We start from the raw sequence: 21,629 nt of genomic DNA, 5'->3' as shown, positions 1-21,629 counted from the left end.
TTATATCTGATTGTTGTTAATTGCCTATTCTCTCCTTTTAAAATATATTCTTGAAATGATCAGAACTTTTTGTTTTTATTGTATCTCCAGCATTGGTGACAGTACATAGTCTAAGCTCAGTTAAACATTATTGGCCACGGGTTTTTAAAAAGGCAGGCTGAGCTACAAATCAAATAAAATTAAATGCAATTATTTAATAAATGACTTAACTAGCATACTTGGGCAAAATTAGTAAACTCCTTCAAACATTATTGCAGAATACAAAAATGCTAAATATTAAATTAATAGATTAATGCACCAAGTTTGAAAGTTGTATGTCTTATCATTTTTAATGACAATCAAAAATGATGATAAAGGCCATTATTGATAATTACTGTATTCATCGTGACATTTAATTTTCAGAAGAACTGACTCTATAAGAAAATATTAGTTTGGTTCCTCATAAAGAAAAGTCTCATTTCTGCAGTTTGGAGCTGTGGACCCTCTGGTCTATGAAGCACTGTGTGATTGGGCTCTGGCGCAGGCTTGTTTATGGGGGGGTGAAGCATGGAGCATCCAAGTCAGCAGATTCCATCGCTGTGAAGCGTGTTAAAACCCACTGACCCGCTAAACCAGACTTTTCAGGTCTGCGTTCCAGGTCTGGACATATTTGACAAGTAGCATGGAGACACTGTTGTTTATTCAGGGTTAACAAATACTGAATACATACACAGAAGTGTGGCTAGGAGTAATTTCCTATAGCGTGAATATAATTCTAAGTTGACTGATTGTCCCAGAGTGAAACAGTGAAGTCCCTCTGCCAGCCTGAGCAGTAATTTTTCATTCATTCCATCATCTACTCCATCAACATTTCTAGATGCTACTTTTTTCAGGCTCACTGTTTTGTGTTAAGGGTAGAAAGATGAACGATACCTGTGTAGATAGATTGTGCAAAAATGAAAGTACATCTGCTGTGCCCAGGCTGGTAATTAAAGAATCTTGGTTCAGTTGTAGTTCTGGAAGTGACATGTTCTTTCTCACATGACAGACAAAAAGAAAAGAAAATTTTGTGTAGTAATGTGGAGTACCTTTATCAGCAGGATTTTTCCACATGACTAATTTTTCTTCCATTTTAGAAAAATTCCTACAATGTAATTCTTCATTTAAAGTAAATTCCTTCTCTACACTCTGACGTTTGGTTTTTTAGCTATATTTTAGTTTAGCAACATTTCAACATCATTATTTACATTGACAATACAACAACTCACATATTCCAAAGTCTGTTATAGAGGTTCTAAAGTCTGTTTAGAAGTTCCAAATGTCTGTTTTAAATTTTTTTGAATCCTTTATTTTGAGAAAATATTTATAAAGACAATTTAATAAAAGTTTTTTGAAGATTTAGTTATTACATTATAGTTTCTTTTTTTCTATTTTCTTCCTGAGTGGTTAAAGAGTGTTTATTTTGTATCATATAAAAAAATGATGGCATGGATATTTAGGTAGAGGAAATTTGAGTCTTTTGGTTAAATTTTAGGACAGAATGAATTTTATATGTGGAAGAACTGAGCCTCTGAAAAATTTGCCTACTATTGGTGATTTGGATGCCTTCTTCATCAAAAAATATTAACCTTTTGTCCAAGTAATGTTTTCAAAACTAATATAATATCTGTAATCAATTTATTATAATAAATTATGAAATGAGTATAGCATCTAAAAATTAATATGTATATAAACATATATTAAAATTATAACTAAGTAAGAGTCACAGATTAATTTGCAATCTATTTACAAGTCATTCAGGGTTTATTTCTTTTCCCTTTTCTTTTCCTTTCCTATCACTTATTACTTACTTTATTAGGTCAGTTATACTGTTTTATAATAAAAATGCAATGATACTGTCAAATACTTGTGAATCTGCTAGAACAATAGCTCTAAAGCAGGGATCCTCAAACTATGGCCCCCAGGCCACATGCCACCAGCAGCCGACATTTACCCTGCCTACTGGCACCCAGGGCGCTCCCAGGTGCGGGGCGGGCTGCCACCCAGGGCGCTCCCAGGTGGGGCCGGGGAGGCGGGCGGCGGGCAGCAGCCTGCCAGCCTTGCAGGAGAGACAGGGCCTCCACTCCCATGTGGGGCTTCTCTGCTCAAGTTAACCACAGCCAGAGAAGCTTCCAGCTCCAGTTTCACGCTCACAGCCAGTAATTATCATGCATGTTTTTATCATTATTTTACATTTACTTCCCAAATTCATAAAATATTCTTATGAAAAAAATTCAATGAGAAAGATGACAAACAATGCCCATTATCAAAACCCTGTTTCTCACTGTCCTTTAGTCGTCAGTCCTGGAAGGCTGTAAAATATTTAATATGTAAACACTGTTTCAAAAAGTGAATTTTGATACAATGCAATTTAGCATCGGTGTGCTCAAAGGCTCTGTCCCCACTGAGGCCACAGTTTATGGACATGAGCCTTATAGGGCCTGCTCTGTGTGTGGGGAGGGAAGTGCTGAAACCTAGGGAGCGCCCCTCTGATCATTCATCCATTCACTATGTCCCAAGCTCTGGTAGACGTATCAATAGAGTAGATATATTAATATTTGAGAGGAAGAAAACATAGTACACTGACAACAAAATTCTGGCATTTTTTTATGTTTTCAGATTTGAATAATTTTATATAATAAAATTAATTGTTAAGAAGGCAAGGTTGTCTTATGTCAGATTAAATCTCTTAAAGGAGCTGATATTAAATCATGTTTTTCCTGATGTAAATTTCTGTCTATGATATGTTGGTTAGCCGATCTGAAACTGCTCTATCCAGCGTTTTCACCAGATATCTAGGACCACAAATGTAATGTTGGGTAGTATATCTCCTGAAAACTACCGAATGTAACAAGAAAAATAAAATAAAACTCACTATTTTATTTCAAAATTCTCTTTTTTTACATTTTATATGCAGTTCTACTTTTTATCTCATCTTTGCATAGAGCTAATGTTGGAAGTGAGTGTCAAATAAAATACCACTATTTTTTCTTAAAATTGTTAGATTAAGGTCTTTAAAAGTAAGACTGTAAGCTGTCGCTTACTTCCTGCCGGAGACATTGTCTGGCTTGACTTTAGCCAGCGACGCCCATCTTCAAATGTAGCTGCGGGTGCGGCCGCACGCCTGCAGCCCGGCGCATCGAGAGGCTGAGGTGGGAGGCTCACTTGGGCCAGAGGTCCGAGGCCACAGCGAGCTGAGCTCTGCACCACTGCACTGCCGCCCGGCGACGTGGTGAGACCTCAGCTCAAAACAAAACAGCAGCTTCCACTTTCTCTCAAGTTACTAGAAAAATAAACAAGAGGCCGTCTCATCCATGTCCCAGGCATTGAACTTTTGTAACGGACTTGCAGACATATTCACTGGAGAAACTAATAATAAACAACACGATGGAGGCCTTTGCGGTTTACTAAGAACCCATGGTCTTTTTTTGTCTTCACAAAATTCCTGACAAATAACTATTGGATCCCTTTTTTGACTCAAACCTACGACCACATAGTCTATAATTAGAATGTGTCAAATACTTCTATGAATGGGGTTCCTGAGCTTTGAGGACTCTTCTCGTTTTTTACACACCCTTGCCCCAATAATTTCAAAAGTTGGAATTATAGAAGTCATTTATTTTAGTCCTTATTTATTAGTGTACCACCTGAATTGAGAAGGCTTCAATCCCATTCTTAACTGAAAAGTATAATCGGATCCTTTGGAAAATAAAAAGTAAAAAGTACTGTTTCTAGTGCAAGCCCAACTTTAGAAAGAGTTGGGCAGAGAGGTGGGTGGGGAAACAGCTAACGAGTCGGGAAAGCAGTTGGTAAACGTGAGAGAGCTGACACATTCGCTAAAAATGAAACACTGTGAAAGTGGGTCCCACACACCCGATCCGGGTTCACCTGTGACGCTGTCGGTGAAACAGAACTCACAAAGTCAGCATCTGAAAACCACGTTATTCATAGGGAAAAAGGAAAGTCGTGGTGATTTTAAAGTTACTGCTAGGAATTTAGATAATTAATACTTCTTAGGTTAAACTAACTGAAACAATAAGATTTAGAACTCTGTTGGGAGCTTCCCTTGGCCTCTCTTCATAAACCTACATATAACAATTGCTGAATCTTGTTCTAATAATATCCTAATAATATCCTTTTATTGAGCTCTACTATTTATCTTACCCCTTAGCTTCTAAGGTTTTCCACTAAAATCCCCATAAGTAAACGAATTTTGGGGGAAGGGATCAATTCTCACTCACCAAAGAGCTAATTGGAAAAAAGAAAAAAAAGAGAGAGAGAGATTCTTATTGGTCTTGTAGAGAGACATAACATCTCTTTTCAATATATGTATTAATCAAAGTATATCATATCTTTGTCCTCTAAATAACTGCTACTAAAATATCTTTACACATTTTTATAAAAATAAGTAAAAATTGTACAGAATATAAAAACCATAAAAAATTGTGAAACCTGTAATTTTATTCTTTTCATGTAAATTAATTCTCTAACTGTGGATTATCCATGCTGCCCTTTATGTCATGAACTCGACTTTTGGTGTCCTTCACCTGTGAATAAGGTCACGTTGGCTTGTAGAAATTAAAAGCTGCATGTTTGAAGGTCTGTCTGTGATGGCCAGAGACCACCTGCTGGGAAACCAAGTGATGGTGCCTTTGGCTTTGTCACCCTGTTATTTTCAGAGAAATTTAATTTGAGGCAAAACGTCAGTGCAAGCAATAGGAAAGATAAAACATCTTCAAATGAAGAAAAAAATCTAAGAGTATTATGCTTGAAAATTATAGGTTTTCAAAGTGTTTGGAGTTTGAAACTTAGATTTATAACTCAATTTCCTGATATTAAATCATTCATTTTATAGATATTATCTATATTATTGTTATATATATTATTATCATATTATATTTACAAAATAATATGGACAATATTTATACATTTCAGAGAAATCCATGTCTTTTTTTAAATTTGAAAGTATTAAGGGCGTGCAAATGTTTTTGCTTATATGGATTGCTTTTGTAATGCTCGAGTCACAGCCATAAGTATGCCCATCACCCAGAGTGTTCGTTGCACCCATTAGGTAGGTTTTGGCCACTCCCCTCCCCCCACCCCCACTTGATTTCCACTGAGTTTTACTTCCCTCTGTGCACAAACGTGTTTATCGGTTAGTTCCAATTTAATAGTGAGTACATGTTGTGTCTGTTTTTCCATTCCTTGGATACTTAGGATAATGGGCTCCATTTTCCATTCAAATTGTTACAAAAGACATTAATTCAACCATTTTTATGGCTGAGTAGTACTCCATGGTATACATATACCACATTTTGTTCATCCACTCATGAGTTGATGGGCACCTAGATTGATTCCATATCTTTGTAACTGTGAATGGTGCTGCAATAAACATTTGCGTGCAGGTGTCTTTTAGATAAAATGACTTCTTTTCCTTTGGGTACATACCCAGTAGTGGGTTTGCTGGATCCAAAGTTAGGTCTAATTTTAATTCTCTGAGGAATCTCCATACTGTTTTCCATAAAGATTTTACTAACTTGCAGTCCCACCAACAATGCATAAGTGTTCATTTCTCTCTGCATCCACGCCAACATCTGCTGGTTTTGACTTTTTAATAAAAGCCATTCTAACTAGGGTAAGTTATATCTCATTGTGGTTTTAATTTGCATTTCCCTGATGATTACTGACATTGAGCATTGTTTCATATGGTTATTGGCCATTTATATATCTTCTTTTGAAAAGCTTCTGTTCATGTCTTTTGCCCACTTTATAATGGTGTTGTTTATGTCTTGCTGATTTGCTTTAGTTCTTTGTAGATTCTATCTATTAGCCCTTTTATCAGATATATAGCTTATGAATATTTTCTCCCATTGTTCAGGTTGTCTATTTGCTCTGTTGATTATTTCCTAACCTGTGCAGAAGATTTTTAGTTTAATGAAATCCTATTTATTTTCATTGTTGCTGTGATTACCATTGTGGTTTTAGATATAAATTCTAAGAACATCTAGAAGAGTTTTTATCTACATATTCTAATACAGTTCTTATTGTTTCGTGTCTTAGATTTAAGTCTTTTATCCATTTGGAATTAATTTCATGAGTACTGAGAGATAGGGGTCCTGTTTCATTCTTCTGTATGTGGCTATCCAGTTTTTGCAGCACCATTTATTGAATAGAGCGTCATTTCCCCAGTATGCTTTGTCAAAGATCACTTGCCTGTAGGTAGGTGATTTTATATCTGGGTTCTCTATCTGGATCCATTGGTCTATGTCTCTGTTTTGGTCATGATAGCCTTGTAGTGTAGTTTGAAGTCTGATAATATGATGCCTCTACATTTATTCTTTTTGCTTCAGAATGCTTTGTCTACTCATGCTCTTTTCTGGTTCCAAAAAAAGCATAGAATTAATTTTTCTAGATCTGTGAAATATGACATTGGTATTTTGATGGGGATTGCATTGAATCTATAAATCACTTTGGGTAGTATGGACATTTTAACAATGTTGATTCTACCAATCCATGAGCAAGATATTTTTTTTCATTTGTTTGTGTCCTCAGCGATTTCTTTCCTCAGTGTTTCATAGCTCTCCTTGTAGAGATCTTTCACCTACTTTATTAAGTACATTTCTAAATATTTTATTTTCTTTGTAGCTATTGTGAATGATATTCAGCCCTTGATTTGACTCTCAGTTTATCATTGGTATATAGAAATGCTACTAATTTATGGACATTTGTGATTTTTGTACATTGATTTTGTAACCTGAGACTTTGCTGAATTTATTTATCAATTCCAGGAGTCTCTTGGTGGAATCTTTGGGGTTTTCTCGATACAAGATTATATTGTTAGCGAAAAGCAATAGTTTGACATCCCTTTTCCCAATTTGGGAAAATCGCTTTATTTCTTTACACTTTATTTCTTTCTCTTGTCTGATTGCTGTGGCTGTGACTTCCACACTATGTCAAATAAAAGTGGTTACAGTGGGCACCCTTGTCTTGCTCCAGTTCTTAAGAGGAGTGCTTTCAACTTTCCCCCATTCAGCATGATGTTGACTATGTGTTTGTCATCTATGGCTTTTATAATTTTGAGATATGTTTCTTCTATGCCTAGTTGGTTGAGGGTTTTTACCATAAAAGGGTGCTGAGTTTTGTTAAATGTGGTCTATATTTTTGCTTCTGTTTTTGTAGTAAACCACATTTATTGATTTACATATGTTGAACCATCCTTGCATCACTGGGATGAAGCCCACTTGGTCATGGTGGATTATTATTTCTTTCTGGAATTATATTTCTTTTTATATTCTCCCTATTGCCAGAATTCTGGATTATTTTTTTTGATGTGCTGTTGAATTTTGTTTGCTAGCATTTTATTCCATGTCTTAATCAAAGTGTTTTTCTTAATAAAATTAATAATTACAAACTGCAGGAGGATATGTTAGTATGTTATACAGCTTACTTTTCTTTTAGAATTTATGGGGTAATGTATAAATTATTTTTCTGAAGACAGAAGCTTGTCTCTTATATTGTTTCCCATGGCATTAGACTAAGCTACTTTGGGAAGCTGAAGCAAGTAATAGATGGACATCAATAATATTGCATATAATAGAAGAGTAAACACAATAAATTTTTCATAAGCAGGGACAATGGTAAGCAAGGACATGGAAAGCAGTCAAACCTGGTGTGATCGTGGCATAAGACAAGAAACAGGAGATGAGCCAAAAGAAGAAGAAGAAAAGAAAGACGAAAAGGAGCAGGGAGAGGAGGAAGACCCGTACACTTTTGCTGAGATTGAGGACAGCGACTATGACATGATACTGGCCAGTATGAGTATGAAGAGAAAAACTGGAAGTCGGTCTTTCATTATAAACAGACCTCCTGCCCCCACACCCCGACCCACAAATGTGCCTCCAAAAGAGAAAACCACACCTTACATAGCTCAAGGTAATGTTTTATCATTGTTTGTTGATTTTCTTTTTCCTTTTGCACATGAGAGGGGAGGGTACAAGGTGATGTGATTCATGCTGTAAAACTCCAAAGATTAGAAATGTCTTCAAGTCACAGGTGAGTTGTTTTGGCCTCATTTTATTTTTAATTTACAAACATAATGAATGAAGAAAATAAGAATGATAGTTTGGGTTCCAGTTTATAATATTTCATTAAGAAGGATAATTTTGACAAACCATCCAGGGAATATGAAACCATAGCATATATGTAGAAATTCTATTTCATACCTCCTTCATAATTCTTCAAAGGGAAGCTCAACTCCTATAAATAATGTATATCACAAGAACATTTAAATATATACCACATAAGAGAGCACAATCTACTAAGAGAAACACAATTACTCATCTCTGCTTAATATTTTCAAATGAAACCATTCTATTCCTAATGTGTTTTATATATATATATATATATACATATATATATATATAGAGAGAGAGATTAGTATAAGAAATTTAGTGATTATATATAAAGTTATTTATCACTGTTCAATACACTTACTTAACAGTGATCTACTGCTGATAATGCTCAAACTATAACAAATTAATAAATGTTTCAGCTAAAGTAAAATGTCAATTGAAACAATCATCTAAATTATGAAGTCAGAGAATAAGCTTTAATTAGAAATTCTCATATTGTCTATCATAGTGATCTCTAAGATATTACTGTCTCTTTGACAAGTTTGCTAAATCTCAAGAATACTTTTAAATAGAAAAAATAAATATAGCTTGATACAAGAATTTGGTTATATTCTAGAATTTTTTGGAAAGATACATCATCTTTTGTACTTCAATCCTTAGAGAGTTTTTCAGGATCACAAATATCGAATCCCATGTTGTGTTGTTCTGTTTTGGCTTTATCTTCCTTCTCATCTTTCTATTGGCAGTTATATTCTTGTTTTCCAAGATCTCTTTGTTCTTTTTTTACAGCATTCTTTTCTCTTTTGGGGGGAGATAAGGGATGGGGAGAAGTGAAATTCTTTGTTACAGTTTTTCTTTCATTTTGTTTTTATTTGGGTTTTTAAATATCTTTGTTTTGACTTTTATTTTTCTCCTACTCTCATACTGTGTCTGTTGTTTTTATGTTATGTTTGTTTGTTCTGTCTGTTATGTTTGATACTTCCATCAAATATGCCTATTCTTAGCTATGCTTTTATGTTTAAGAATGAAGCAACAAAAACCTGAATGGAAACTCTACTTGTTAACTTGTGGACTATAGGGTAATAGAGAGGTAAGCAACTAGTTTTTTCATTGAATAATCCCGAAATGTTATGCAGCTCTATTGTATGCTTTCTAATTTTGCTAGCATAAAATCCAACTAACTGTAGTCTACACTTAACATATCTGGTTGCCAGCACATTGAGATTAGAGTGTAGAAAGAAGACTGGGTAGAAACAAGACTGCGAATTTCGCCACTCAGAATGCACAATCTAACTTGTTCTCCCTGTTTTCAGTCTAGTGTGTACCTCCTGCCACCCACTGTACCTTGCGTCCCATGTCCAGAGCTACTTCTTTTCAATTTCTGTCTCCTGAATAAACCTCCCATCATGGACGACTGCCTCAGTATTGAATACTTTCTTCACAGTATTGAAGAAAGAATTGGGGGCTATGGCTGCTTTAGGCTTTCAAGTAATCCCCATGTTAAATAAGTGCATTGTGATGTTTTTCTTCTCATTTGTTTATTTATTAATTATGTAGAGGTTTATTACCAATCATAAATCCTTCTGTGTATTAATTATGGGAGTTCCCTGAATGCAGTGGTATAATCTGCCTGTACATATATGCATGCATAAGAACTTTAAAGAATCTTAGAAATCTTGAGTTTTTAAGAAATTTGTAAAGGTTATTTATCTCACCCGTCCCAAGCCTGATAGCCTTCAACATTTATAACACATTTTCTAATTAAATTATATAATTTAATTTGTTCTTATGATATTTGTATTACATGGAGATAGGAATCAGTGTATTATTTTGTTTGTATTTGCAATTAAGTATATAACATAGGTATGATTGTTTGCCCCACATCCCAAATCAGTAGCAAAAGCTATACTGTAAATGGAGTCACCAAAATCTCCTTGCATTTTTTTTCTTTTCTCTTTCACTGGGATGTACTTGCCTGCTTCCTTCTTTTATGCCATTGATTGTTGATCATTCTGTTCTCCCATTAGGAAGACATTGCCTCATCAGCTAATTCTTTCTTGATGTTCTTTGCATTTCACAAGGTAAAAGTCTTTCATCACATCTTTGCTTTTTTTTCCTAGCTCAGGCAGATCTCTTAAACAGAATTGCCACTGTTTCCCAGAAAGCCATCCATTCAATTAGAAGAACATTAATTTGCCCCAATTCATCCCAGAAGACAAAAGTGGTAGCAGAATGTTGGCCTATCCAGGGTATCTTAACGTAGCCAAAAGTGAAAGATGAGGAGCAGGGAGGATGGAGGAAGAATACAGGGGGCAGAATCCTACCTTACTATTCCAGAAACTCAAGAAAACACTAGCAAAGAGACTGAGCAGAGGAAACCCAGGAATATATATTAAAAAAAAAACAAACATGTTGACTTGGGAGAAAGACCTGTATTCAGATTCAGCTGCCCTTACATAAGCAAGAAACTTCGTATCTGAGATTTGATTTTCTCATGGTTAATTGGGAATAAAAATCATATCTACTTCAAGGATTGTTACAATCTTAAAATGAGATAGAATCAGTAAATACCCAGTCCAATACTTGGTGTATAGTATATGTTCAATACATTACAGTTAAAAGCAATTCTACTTTGTCTTTGTTCAGATTCTGAGCAGAAGACGACTTGGATAAACTAACTTTAAATTATAGAAAAAGTGTCTGTGTGTTTCTGGGACTCTGGTGGAGTCGGGGGCCAGGAGGACAGTGTGCTGGAGTGGAGGGGGGGAAAGACACTGTCGTCTAGCAGGACAAGTTGGCAACTTCCATGCCACCTTCCAATCCACGCAACGACCCTGCACGGTTGGCAGTAAGAGCCTCACTTTAGAAATAAGAAAACTGATGTTCAGTGAGTTTCAGTTTCTCTCCCCAGGCGACAAAATTAGGAAAAGGAAGAGGCGGGAGGCAGATAATCTGCTTCCGGTGCCTGCGCCGCGGCCCCGCAAATCACCCTCCCCGATGTGCTTGTTTCTGGATTGTTCACTGATACTTATTTGTTCTTTCTGACCCATACGATCCATGAAGGAAGAAATCGACTTCACCTGGTTTTGCCTGTCCTTTTATCTCTGGTGCCAAGATCAGTGCTGAATTGCTGACAGAAACTATGCATATCTGATGAATATTTACTAAATAAAATTATATAATTGGTAAGGTCCACATCGGTGTGGCTAGAAGACTTCATTAACACTGTGAAGGGTAGTCGGAAGAATATATTACTCTACCAATTCCTACAGTTCTCCTGTTTTAAACCACCCATGGCCAAAACTCTGCTAATGTGAAGGGAAGCCGGGGTGTGGAAGCCGGGGTGGGGCCACATGTGGCCTCTGCATCCTTGCGTGCGGCCTTTTGAGTGAACCCAAATTTTACAGAACAAATCCTCTTAATAAAGGGATTTGTTCTGTGAAGTTTAGATTTGGTCGAGGGGCCACACTCAGGGATGGGAGGCCACATGTGGCCTTGGGGCTGCAGGCTGCCCACCCTGGAGCGAGATATTGCCCTACAGCCCAACATTCTGTTCTCACGAAGTCCAATCTGTGAGAGGAAGCTCTGTTGCCACCAGCACTGCTATCCCCACCCCTGGAAGTGTGACTTGCTAAGAATGCTAACCCTAACCTGTGTTGGTTTACTTTACCAAGAGATGTGCTTCTGATTTTTTATCCCATTGCTGTTGTACTAAATCTAATCTTAGGTTAACAAGCACAACAAGAATAACTCATTTTTCTTAAATAGAAAATTTCTGAAGTCTATTTTCAGATATCATATTCTGTCTACTTTTTTCTCCCTGTGATATTGAAAAGGATCAGGTACATTAAGCTTCAAGAATATAGAGGAATTAACATGGATTTATAGTCTTCTTTAGTGACAGAATTCTTGATTTAAGACAAATCAAGGAAAGAAAATGAGCTCCTGGCATAGCAAAGACAGATTGGTCGTAAAACTATATTCATAAATCATGCAAAGAGATGAATGCCTATTGGGTAAAATTTTTCAACATCAATGGACAATTTTCCATTTCCTCATCACACAATTAGTAGAACAAAGATCCTTCTTCAGAGTCCATGTGACTGATCTGGGGCAGAATATAATTTCCCTTTCAATTTCCAATTGCTACTGAGTTGGCCTTGGCATTTTGCAGTGCAACAGAGTTGTGTGTGACCTTTCAGAGAGCTACTCAGCTACTGGGACCCCGAAATGTCAAGCACAACTCAGTTGCTCTCAGAAATTTTCCACTTGCAATTCACTTGTACTTGAAATTGATCATGTACAATGCAATTGAAATGTGAAAAGAAAAAAAAAGACCTAGTAGAAACTCTTAGGAAAATTAATCTGTATCACTGTAAATGTGACAGGGTAGAATGGTCTCTGTCCTCATTAGCAAACATGATCAAGTGGATTACAGTGGGTCTCAGATCAAGTGCCTCGGGCCTCTCTCTGGCTGGTGACCCTGCCCAGACCATTTAGCTGTGCAACATGGCACGTGCCCCACAGGTGTGCTCGCAGAATAGAGTGACGTGTTTATCATCCTGTTTGGAAGCCCCGTGTCCCTGCCTTTCTCCTGTGACGCAGCCTCAGCCTTTCCTTGACAGGGTCCTGTGCGGCTCCACGAAGGAGCGGGCGCTCTGACCTGCGCTCGCCCTGCCCGCGGAAGGGGCCGGGGCTGCTTGGGGACCCCGGTGCTTTTATCTGCTGCTTCTTGCCTTCTCACAGCAGAACACCTGGCCCCTGGCTTTTTCACAGGGACACTCAATGAAACAAGAGAAGGGCTTTGCAGACCCTCTGCCAGAGCACTGGCATAATAATGATGAACTTGTCCCCATCTTCCAAGGATTCAGTTCCTTTACACCAGTGAAGTAGGGAGGAGGCAATTATCAACCGTGCTGTGAATTGACATTAAGTTATTTGCGTTACCTGAGAAAATGAATGCAAATATTATCACGCACTTAGATTTCACTCAGAAGCAGAGGGAATTCTGGTCTTTTGCCACCTAACGTATGACACTACCAAACTAGCTAGATGCTAAGTGCCTCTTCAGTAAGGAGCTTAATTGCCTGCCGCAGCAGTTCTGGACTAGCGGTGACTTGCCTCTCAGAAGACACTTGGCAACATCTGGAACATTTTGATCGTCATGACAAGGACGGTACTGGTGGCATCTCGTAGGCAGAGGCCTGGGACGCTGCCAAACATCCCAGAATGCACAAGCCGGCCCCCAGCAAACAATTACCCCGTCTAAAATGTCAACGGTACCACTGCTTAGCAACTCTGACCTAGATTATTCCCATTTTTAAGCCAGCTTAAATATTTAAATACTTTACAGAATGCTAATTTAAAGATGAAACCATAGGTGTATCAAGCAACTATGTAAAACAGCTGTCCACACATAATTGTCTTTTACTCACCATTTCCTGAATTCACAATATTTTCCACCAGGACTTTTAATGTGTGCATCTTTTTAACTCTAAATAAGTAGCAGTTACAGAACACTAAGACCCTCCCTGGGGTCGCGCGGAGAGGAGGCTCCCGCGACACCAGCGGCTCGGGGCAGCCGGATGCACGAAGACTGCCAGCCCGGGTGGACTGAATGTGACTTAAGGCTTTGCCACGTACAGCTGTGTTCTGTGCGAGTTACATGACCTGGCTTCTTTTGTTTTTGTTCTTGCTTTTAAAGGGACGCTAATGTCTATTTCACAGGGTTTTCATGAGAACTAAAGCTACATGTGGGCAGTGGCTGGCACAGAGCAGCATGCAGGAAATGACTGTCACCATGACACAAAGTGTTCTGAGACACAGCGCTGGGCGGACTCGCGGTGTCTGCCCACTTCGGATGCCTTTTGCTTCTTGCCTTTGCATGGGTTTTGTATGCCAAGCCATCATCTTGTATGACTTTTCCAAAGTACTGATTAACTGCTAATATCAAACACTATCTAGAACAAAGGGGCATAACCCCGTCCTTCTGGAATTTCCAGTCTGCATTTACATAGTTCGAGTCTTATTAGCAATACTAGTATTTAGTGTTTGTTCAAAGTGAGCCTAATCAGACAGTTTATCTTTAAGTTCAGGGGAGAAAAAATTTAGAGTACCAACTTTTATCATCCAATGAAATATGACAAAATGTAAATCATGATCCCACTGGTATTTCTTAGGATGGCAACATTTCCTGATACAGGGAGTGGGGGTGGCAATAGAAGTTACTTTTGGTAATCACTAAGCGTGAACCAAAATGTGAACTCTGTAGTTTCCAGAGTCTTCCAGTGGTTTCCTTGCTACACAAACCACTTCTCTTTGAAACAAAAGAAAAATTACTTAGCATATTACTACAGTGATGTCTGCACTTACGCCTTTCCTTATTGGTACAAATGAGTAGGGAGAGAAGTAAAGTGAATGACCCAAATAAGTTTCTATGGGAGAAGACTGGCTCCAGTGGAGGGCCACGCAGGTGATGGGTGCTCAGTGCCTGCGGCTGCCTGCTCCCTAGAGGAAGGAAGACTGCCCGCCCGGGGACACAGAAGATTTTACTGACAGACTCCTTGCTAGGGCCTCAAGCTGTGATTGCAGAGAATTCCTCAAACCAACTGTCCTCTCTCCAAATGTCTTAACTTCCTGAACTATAAATATTTCTAGAATAGAAATAGTCACGTTTGCATCAGAGAGAATACACACGCAAATAAACAGTTTGTGTTCTATCTAGTAAAAATTTGCTTCTGTAAAAGGAGGAAAAAAATCACTTACAGTAAGACTTCCTGGTTTGAGAGAGGATTTTAGTGGAAACATTTCCATTAGACAAAGTTTCTTACAAATTGGAAAGAAAATTAATGTTTTCTCCTTAGGAAACTAAAGCACTCATCGATACCACCATTGAATTAGAATTTCTATGCCATTTCCCTTCATGTAGAAATGTGTTTCCAATTTTTCCATCTCTGCCAATCTCGAGTGAGCTGCAACCCATGTTGGTCACCCCACCTTGAGTGTGTGGTTCAAATGCAGTGGCTGTATTCGATAGGTTTGTCGAAACTAATAACCTGTCGCTAGCACAACAAATGGCAGTTTCAAGCTGACCGAAGTGCTCCGTCTCTTTAGATCTCTTTGCAAATAACCTATGAACATCTTTCCTTTAAGCTGCAGACTAGTCACTGTGACTACTTACATGGTAGAACATTCTGTGTCTTGTATTTACTGGCCATACAAAGGGGGTGTTGAATACTTGGATGGAGACACTGCACTCTTTTACGTCATTCTGCCTTTTTGCAATTAGTTTTTACGCGGTGCCAACTGGAGGAGCAAGGTAGGGAGAACAGGGCTGGGAGGACTGAACCAGGACCTTGCTCTCCCCGTTTGTTTCTCATCCCCATCTTCTCTCATCAGTGGGCACTAATGACACATTCGACCTTTACTTAAATGAACACACTGAAATGGAGGGCAGCGTGGAAACTGTGCCTGTTCCTTATTTACTTCTGCGTCCTCAGGACCGAGGGCAGCACATGGCTACGTAGTCAGCCACCCAATAAAAGGTGTTTCAGTGAGTGACAAACACACTGCTGCCCTATACAGTGTCATTCGCTGGAATCCCAGAAAACAATGTAGACCTGCATATTTTCTTCTATATTTAATCTCTAGTTTGAAGAATGATCATGAATGATAAGTGTACAGATCTACATAACATATTATTTCCCACTTCGAATGGGCATGGGACAGAAGGGCTTTGTGGTTTATAATTCACCTGAATACAGATGGCTGTTGCACAGACTTTGATCACCTTAGCCACTTATAAAATAATGCAAAAGAAGCTTTCTCAGATTTTCTAAGAAGGGTAGCTATGGAAGAGTCTCTCTGCTCGAAACAGGATACAAATGAGGTTGACATGAGGAATGTTCTTGCAGAAGCAGCCTGAAAAGACAAATAGAGCAAGTGAATTTGTTAAATTTCACCTTCTCCTCCGCCTCTGCTCTTCTGCTAGTTCTCCTTTGCTGAACATTTTGAATATTTAATACTATGCTAATTTTTTTCGATTCAATGTCATATCTATTCTGGAGAAAATTTTACAGAAGTCATTTCACCACTATTTAAAATAAAATGGAGTGCTATTTGGGACATTTGTATTGTTTGGTATTATTTTATACCTCAAAGAATGTTTTTCCTTCTCTATGGACTTTTTTATGTCTAAAGGCCATGATAACAGCTGACAGTGCAGTTGTTTCTCAAATTCAAAGTTTAGGTAGGAAGAGCAAAATAAGATTGCACTGGGGCAGAGTCAGCCAAGCAGACGTAGGTCATAATTGCCTTGATAGACTTTTTTGAATATTGATGAGATAAAATGTGGTTGAAGTAATATTCTCCAGGAATTCAACATATAGGGAAAGGATCACATCAATATATGAATAAAAAAATTAGCATTGGCTTGTATTTACCTTTCTAGGTTTTCTATTAGTCTGAATCTCTAAATCTCTAGATTACAAATAATCTCTTCCTTACAACGCAGCACTCTACCTGAATCCATACTGTCTTAAGAATTTGCCCTAGCACCATCGGACGGGGGCTCCGGAGATGAGAACTGGCGACCATTAGAGCGTTGGCACTGAGTGAGACACGTGCGCCTTGGCGTGCTGGGCGAGAAGCCGCGGCCGGAGACAGGGACGCCCCCCACCCCACCCCACCCCCCCCACCCCACCCCCCCCACCCCACCCCCCCCCACCCCACCCCCCCCACCCCACCCCCCCCACCCCACCCCACCCCACCCCACCCCCCCACCCCACCCCACCCCCCCACCCCACCCCACCCCCCCACCCCACCCCACCCCACCCCCCCACCCTACCCCTCCCCACCCCCCCACCCTACCCCACCCCACCCCCACCCCACCCCACCCCCGGCCGTGCGCGGCTGGTGTAGAGACAAAGCGATTCCGTTCCGCTGTGCCAAGTGAGTTAGAATTCTGGTACAGAGATTTTTTTCAGTTACTCTATGTTTAAAACAGATTCTCAACTAACTCACCACAAATCTCACTTTACAAAAATATGTACTTTGGATACAAATCGAGTGACCCTTAACCCAACACTCAGTTCTCACTCTATTATGGATTTTATTAATATATTTAGCTCTTGTAAATATTGTGTGGGGCAGCAGCACATGGTCAATATAAAGTGTGTAAAACTTTTAAAACCAAAGGTATTGCTGGTGGAAAAAATTTAACATGTTTCAGCTGATATTAACAAAACAGAAAGATTAACAAATTTTGGAATTTTACACCTACCTACTCTTTTCCTAAGGCTAATGGAGTATGTATTCTTGATATGCATGTTTCCTTCAGTGATCATTTGGATGGGCTAGCCCTTTCTGTAGGAAACAAATTAAAATAGGCCTTTCCCCAAGATTACCTTATAAAAATCTCCTAACATTCAAAGCGATGGGAAGGTGTGTTTGGCAATGTGCTAATTGGTGATTGTTTTTGTGCTTTTGTGTTGTTGTTGTTGTTTTCCTGGTTAGGAAGTGAGGCTCATGTAGGTGGGAGAAAGGAAAAAGGGCAGAGTGGGTGCAGCTGAAGGTGAATTGAAAGTAACTTCCAAGATAGAATTCTGGTAGAGACGACCTTTACATTGTGGGCAAGACCTACTGCACATCTGCTTCAAAGAGCCCTGCCATCAACCTTTTCACAATCACCCCGTTGATAGCACCCCACTCCCACTTCCCAATATTCACACCTCATCCCAGGCTGGTCCTAGTGTGAGCCTTGGCGAAATCTCAGCAATAAATAAATATGCTACCTCTAAGTTCCTAGTCTAGTAACTGTAAGAGAGCATTTATTTGTTTAACATTTACTGTATTTTACACAGGCTGAGCATTTGTTATCAGCAAAAAATATTCCAATAAAATATAGGGTGTAAAATAATTCTTAACAAATTAAGGCCAAAAGCTGGCAAATAACTCTATTTTCAAGAACTCTGCAGCTTCAAATTTCAGCAGAATTCTTAAAACTTAATGTAATTCTTATCACTTAATGTAATTTTTATTTGAAGAGTTTATTATCTGAATTTATCTTTGGTTTCAGGTCATTTGCCTGATTAATGAGGCCAGATGACAGCTTTTTAGCCTTAGACATTCTCAGGTGTGTCTTAACAATATTGGCAAAAAAGCACAGAGACTGCTTGTTATTAAAATTTGAAAACATTGCATTTTTAAAAGACTTTTAGAACTGGCCAATGTGGAAAAAAAAGAGGCACTTCTTTAAAAATTCTTCTAATATCCTAAAATATATTCACATACCATGTATTCCTCAAAATATTTTGTTTTAGGAAAAATGTAAGCCTCAAACCCAGAACTTGCCAGTTAGTTGTATTTAGCAAGTTTTCCAAATACTAACTTGAAGCAGACACTTATTTCCAACCGGAAATGTTATTTCAATGTATACTTTTTCTCAAACACATTATATTTTGAAAATCTGTTTGCCTCTTCTGTTTGAAGGAGGGCAGTAGAAGGGAGAACCTTATCTCTTAACGGCATCTGGCAAATTATGTGTTTAGTATATATTTGATTTCATGGGTTAGATTGGTTTAAAGAATATTAAAACCCAAGACAGAGATCAGGATAGCTGTTGGGATGCTCCTCCCAGTCGGAGTGGTCCACCCCAGCCAGCTGGGTCACACTCGCTCCCTCACGCCTCTGCTCAGCCATCCTAGGAACTCCTGTTGAGCTGCTAAAAGGAATAAGACATACAGCCATGTGGGGATGCTCTAAGGTTTCTTCCAATCTTCTCCCTCCGTGTCCTTCTCTACCTTTAAAAGGGAATATTTACGGAAGGGAAGAGGCAGCAACGCTGTAAGGAACCAAGCACTAGATTGAAGTTCAAGGCTTGAGGGTCTATATCACATCTCTCCTCACAATACCTCTGGGATCATTGCAAAATTGCGTAGCCTTTTTACAAGCTAGTTACTTCCACCCCTCTCATCTTTAAACATATGAGGCTGGACTACATCTCCAAGGCTTCTTCCAGTTCCCAAACACCATAATTCATGCTGCCCATAAAAAATAAATGCAACTCTGGAATGTTCATTTTCTTAAGTAAAGTTGTAAAGGCTCTGGACTTTTTCATTAACAAATGCCCGAAGCTGTACGAAACTTTGTGGGTGCTCAATAAATATTAAACAATCAATTTTATCTTTCATCTGCAAAATGGGATGAGTAATGCTGACTTGTCTCCCAGAACTTTGTGTGAGAATAAATGAGAACAAAGCACTTTTCAGATAATGAAGTAATTCGAATAAGCTGCTTTCACAGGGCTGAGGCCTAGGAGATGATGCAAGAATAAACTGCCTTTTTATTATCGCGCCTGTGAACGACAGCAGTCTTTTCATCTGTTTAAGAAGAAACAGCCATTATCCTTGCTTATCACCAAAAAGTCAGCATGAGTAATCTCTGTGCAAATGAAATTTTTCATGTGATTTTAACATTTATCACTTTTAACAATGCAGCTTTTATTTTAACCTGATATCAAATGGGATCACGTACTGATGTAAATGGCTCCGTGCAGCAATTCCATCAGCATTATACCACTCTACTCAAAGAAAATGCTTTCTCAAATGACTGATGAGCTGCGCAAATGAGAAAATTATAAATTTAATACACTTCCTGCTCGAAAATAGTGCAATTGGGGAATTTGTTACTAAGGAAAATGATATACTGCACTCTAGCTTCCTGGAGACTTCTACAGTATGGGTCTTTTTGGTTTTGCTTATGCTAAATAAATAATATGTTCTGTATTTTTTTTTTTACAGTGTTCCAAAAAAAGACGCCCAGAAGACAATCTGATGATGACAAGTTTCATGGTGTTCCTAAGAAACAAGGTACTGACACTAACTTCAGTCCATTCACTAATCTCTAAGCAGGATTTAAAGAAATCTTATGAATACTGAATAAAGCAACCTAGGACAGAAGTAAGTAATTGTGTGCTTGCTTAATTTTACTCTAGAGTAAGTATCTCGCCTAAATATAATGTTTCCATAATGAAATCAGAGCAAAAAAATTATTTTAAATACCAAAGGCAGGAAATGGGCTTTCGGATGTTTGTGGTGCTGATGTTGATGTTGTTATAAGGGCTGCAGGAGGGTTAAGTAAGAATAATTCTCTGATGTGCATCAGGCCACGTTTGCATAGACCCGTAGAGGGAAGTCTCTGGAATTTGGCGTGGTGGGAGTGGTGATGATCATTCCCCAAAGGAGGGACCAGCGTTGGTGGCCCCTGCTCTGCATCACATGCCAGCCAGAGACTGTGCCCTTTTCCCACTATTGTCTTGCCTTCAGCACTTGATCTCACACTCTCGGAGTAATTAATTGCCACTCAGAGAGAAGAGCTGAAAACTGTAGCCACAGAATGATCTCACTCGGGAGGAATATTTTGTGCTTCCAGTTTTCCATGAAATGCTTGTCTTCTATTGAAAAGAGAGACTATGAATCGTCCTCCAAACACAGATGTGCCCTTACGTGTGTGACCCTCACTCGGCACTGCAAGTGGCATTTGCACAGCAGCAGGTTTGCACTCAGGCCATTCTTCCAGCTAAGTGTGTGGAGGTTGAATGTCACACGTGATGAAACTGAACTTCTGTTCTGCCATGAATCACCTGCATATACTGCTTATAACTGTCATGCAAAAAACTATTTTTATTTGGCAATTTTCCATTTTTAGTGATTTCATATGGGGGAGATGGTTCTTTTTTAAGTTCACTATAATCCTCCCAGTGTCCCTTTAGCTCTCTCAAGAAATAAATGCAAAGCTCTCTGTGAGATCATTGTGCAGTTCGGATCAGAACAGCTGCCGAAGAACTAAGCACAGTGGATGAGATTATTCCTACCTGGGCTCCCCACATAGCTCATAGAGCTTTGTAAAGAATAAAGAGAGGAGATGCTTTGAGCTCTTTGGGATAAAAGTCCCTGAACATTTTTCTTATAAATTATTCAATTGTGTTTTAATTAAATTGTTAGAATTAAGGGGAAAATATGAAGAGGGCCACAGGAGATGAGGGGAAGTGACAAGTATCAAGTGTGATGAAGAAATCCCTGGAATCTTTGATCTTAGCAGTTACCCTTCTCGCTGCCCCACAGAAAGTGATGTCAGAAAAGGTGCTGGTATCCAGTAAGACCAGGAAATCCTAATCATTATTCTACCATTTGCACATAAAATTAGTACCCACATTAGTACCAGTAAAAGAGGATGAGAGGGTGGTGAAGAGAAACAAGGACCTAATTATACAATATTTTACTGGATTACTATCTATCCATGTTTTACTACCTACTTTGCATCATTAAGGTCAATTATCACTAGATTTTTAAAACTTTGGGGACTAGGAAACTAATTTTAATCATATTTTTTCTGAAATGTTTTCTCTCCACATACTGAAATTCAACTTATCAAAGATATTTTTGAGCTGGGCGTGGTGGCTCACGCCTGTAATCCTAGCAC

The 21,629-nt window shown here is 38.6% G+C and overlaps 1 protein-coding gene across 4 annotated transcripts in view; it reads left to right on the top strand.

The window, feature by feature from the left end:
- The window catches only part of BANK1 (B cell scaffold protein with ankyrin repeats 1), a 252,856-nt gene that overhangs the window by 213,179 nt on the left and 18,048 nt on the right, over positions 1-21,629 (top strand). For 3 of the 4 annotated variants that reach the window (XM_075998580.1, XM_075998583.1, XM_075998582.1), the window contains exons 9-10: positions 7,645-7,950; positions 19,949-20,017. In XM_075998580.1, coding sequence (XP_075854695.1) covers positions 7,645-7,950; positions 19,949-20,017 — 375 coding nt within the window. The remainder of the gene's footprint in view (positions 1-7,644; positions 7,951-19,948; positions 20,018-21,629) is intronic. The other variant, XM_075998581.1, reaches the window with a different exon arrangement.

Source organism: Microcebus murinus, chromosome 29, assembly GCF_040939455.1.
Source record: "Microcebus murinus isolate Inina chromosome 29, M.murinus_Inina_mat1.0, whole genome shotgun sequence".
Classification (NCBI taxonomy): domain Eukaryota; kingdom Metazoa; phylum Chordata; class Mammalia; order Primates; family Cheirogaleidae; genus Microcebus; species Microcebus murinus.
Note: the sequence above shows the minus strand (reverse complement) of the source record. Positions and strands in the feature narration are given on the sequence as shown.